Below are 3,214 nucleotides of genomic sequence, written 5' to 3'. Positions count from 1 at the left end.
TAGGAATGAGAATACCAATATTTTCACACTTTGTCGTGTGACGTCTTTATAGAAAAATGTGCATACGTCACACAAAATCAATTACTCCATGATCGTTTATGCAAGGATATACGTGACAGAGAATGATAATGTAAAAGTTTTCATATTATCTGTGCAATTTGATATGTTATAACATGTTTTTTTATTATATTTTATAGGGTATTGATTAAGATTATTAAAAAAATTATTTATAATTATTTTTAAATAAGCTGACAGTATTAATAATTTTTATATTGTTACTGTATATAGCTTATGCGAAATCAGTAGCTACAGAAACTCTTTCTGAGTTTATGTAACCTTTTACTATACTTTTTCTGCGGATTTCATAAAACTGATTGTCAATCTATTTAGTTTCTAGAATTATGTGTGTTTCTTATATGCAAGTAATTTTAATAATTAATGTATACGGGTAAACCGAGCCCGTTACATGACTCGACTTCTTGGTGAGCGAAACGGAGTAGGAACGCGACCATAATGTATTGGAGTCAGAACGAAGAACCCCTCGTATCGGGGCTCGGGCAAAACACTTGCCCTCGGGGATATCGAGGCAATATCCTCGAGGTCCGATTTGAGGATTGAGACTTCAGAGAGCATTACCAAGTAGCTGCACACGACTAACAATGGGTCGTGATGTCCGCGCCTAATCGGATATCACAGCGTGAATCTCGGCTCGTATCGGCAGAAAATCAGTGAAGATTTTTACCTTTTTTAGAATTGTACTTAGGGTAAAACTCTCCTACTATATAAATGGGGAATCTTATTATTCACGATACACATTGTAACATGTATATCAAGGCAATATACTCTTATTCTCTCTGTTATTCAAAGTTATTGCTTTTGTTCATCAATCTTTCATTAGTGTGAGCCCAAGATCGAAGGCAAGCACTTCGTTAAACCGTTAATGAGTCCGAGATCACTCTCCTTATTGGTTTGACAATTTATCGCGTCTTTTATATGTTTTATCTGACGCCATTTATCATTTATATTGAATTAATTCGCATATCCTTAAAACAACATATAAATTCAATTGCTATCCGTTTTTTAGGGTAAACAATTAACATAGATTCATATAAGAAGTAACGTATATGGTGTTACAGCATTTTGATTAATCACATTTGTGCAATTATCTGTAACACTCAAGCAAAATCAGAACATCTATATTTTCTGACATTGATCGTAACTTTGTTTATATATTTATGAGAAAATTTAAATTACATTTTGCGATTAACGTTCAAGCAGAAGCAAATGATATAAGTCAGAAAATGATGATATTCCTTTTCTAGTTTTTACCAATTGTATTCATCCAAGTCAAACGAGGAAAGAAATTCATGACCTATAAAGGGAGAAGGCGGACAGACAAGTTCACAATCAATTGAAGGAACTACGTAATCAGTTCTACTGCTGAAACTACTATCCACTAGAAATGGTTCTGTCCAAAAGCTTCCACTATTTTCCATTAATATTGCCTCTTCTTGAAAAACTTGATAATCAGTGGTGTAAGAGGAGAGTTCTTCACTTGATGATTGCTTAGCTGACATGTGGGAACTTTCCAGTACAGTTTCGTAGGATCTCATACAATTATTAGGACTTATTGCATTCTGATTTTCCACACTCTTTCTTCTTGTACTGCTGTCCTGATTGATACTCTTACTTTCACTATCACTTGAATTTGGCGCATAATGGTTAGCGCGCTTCTTAAGAGAGGTGTGCCAATGATTTTTTATCTCATTGTCTGATCTTCCAGGCAAGTGTCCAGCAATTATCGACCATCTGCATGCAAGAAACTACAGTCAAACATCTCTATAAAAAGACATCATTTATAATAACATTTCAATATAACAGTCAGATTTAAAATAACGGAACAGACAAGGGTGTTATAAGGAGGTTGGACTGTATATATGATTAATTTGTTCAATTGCGCAGTTAGCTCACTCGGCTGGCATTGACATGTGTTAATTAATTAGCTCGTAAAATTGAACACATAAAATTAAGAATAATTTTTAGTACCTATTTCCAAGTTGAGCATGCAGCTTCAAGATGATGTCGTCTTCTTCTTTTGTGTAATTCCCTCTTTTAATATTAGGCCTTAAGTAATTCATCCATCGAAGTCTGCAGCTCTTTCCACACCTTGCTAAACCTTTACGTACAAGAAACAGTAATCAGGTAATGTGAAAGAAAATATATTCTCAAATTAAACATTAAAATGAACCAATATATATATAATTCTCACCAGCATACTTAGGAAGTTGGCGCCAATTCCAGCAGCCATATTTAGTAACATATGCTGCTAACTTCCTGTCTTCTTCAGGAGTCCAAGTACCCTTCTTCTTTCCATTTTCGTCGTAGCTAGGTGTTCTCACCATCCCTCACTCTCTTCTCTCCAGTAATAACACACACACACAGAGTTATAACTAAGTGGAGAAACTGTATGTACCGCTTTCCTAGACACCTGAATCACCAAATTCTGAGGATTTGAGTCTATTTATAGAGAGCGAGGAGAAGGTGAAACACGTTGCAAAATGGGGCCTTCTCTACGAATGAAGTCTTTTTTAAATGAAAGATGTTTCATCCTTCGTCAACGCCCTTTTTTTTCTCAGGCTAGTATAATGAACAATACCTTTCGACTCGGTATTTCTTATCAAATAGACCAATCATTTAACTTGTGGTGCCAGTGAAATTACACGGAAAACTATACGTCTATACCCCACCAAAGGGAGAAAAACGAAAAGAAAGAAATCAATTAACTACTTCCCGAACTATAGAATATTTACAAGAAGAGTGGAAAAAAAATTGTCATTAAGTTTTAAGTTAAATTGTGTCTAATTTTATAAAAAGAATTATTTTTTTTAGAATAGACTAAAAATAAAACACACTTATCACGCAAAGCAAAACGGATTTATGGCTCGTTTGGATTGGTTAAAAAAAGTGATTTTTAAGTTAAGTGCTTAAAAGCACTAGTGTTGAAACTTGTTTTATAAATAAGTAGTTACGTATTTGGATAAAAGTGTTGAAACTTAAAACAAGCTGATAAAGTGTTTGATAAACAAGTACTAGTAAGCACTTTTTCTTGTTAAAATGACTGAAATATCCTTATAGTTGTTAACATTATAGAGAAGATGATAACTATAATATTTTATTTTCCGTTCATAGCTTCAAATTCAGGGGTAACACGTTA

General features: G+C 33.8%; 1 protein-coding gene across 1 annotated transcript; it reads right to left on the bottom strand.

Annotated features, from left to right (window-relative positions):
* Window positions 1–1,255: 1,255 nt before the first annotated feature.
* LOC104115553 (transcription factor MYB15-like) lies at window positions 1,256–2,542 on the bottom strand. Its single transcript, XM_009626221.4, has 3 exons — window positions 2,270–2,542; window positions 2,047–2,176; window positions 1,256–1,809 (listed from the first exon to the last, which is right to left on the bottom strand). Exons 1-3 carry the CDS (start codon window positions 2,400–2,402, stop codon window positions 1,326–1,328), a joined length of 747 nt encoding a protein of 248 aa, XP_009624516.1. The 5' UTR covers window positions 2,403–2,542; the 3' UTR covers window positions 1,256–1,325.
* Between the last annotated feature and the right edge of the window lie 672 nt (window positions 2,543–3,214).

The sequence above is a fragment of the Nicotiana tomentosiformis genome, chromosome 7, assembly GCF_000390325.3.
Source record: "Nicotiana tomentosiformis chromosome 7, ASM39032v3, whole genome shotgun sequence".
Lineage (NCBI taxonomy): Eukaryota > Viridiplantae > Streptophyta > Magnoliopsida > Solanales > Solanaceae > Nicotiana > Nicotiana tomentosiformis.
The sequence above is the reverse complement of the archived record's forward strand: the minus strand, read 5'-3'. Positions and strand labels throughout refer to the sequence as shown.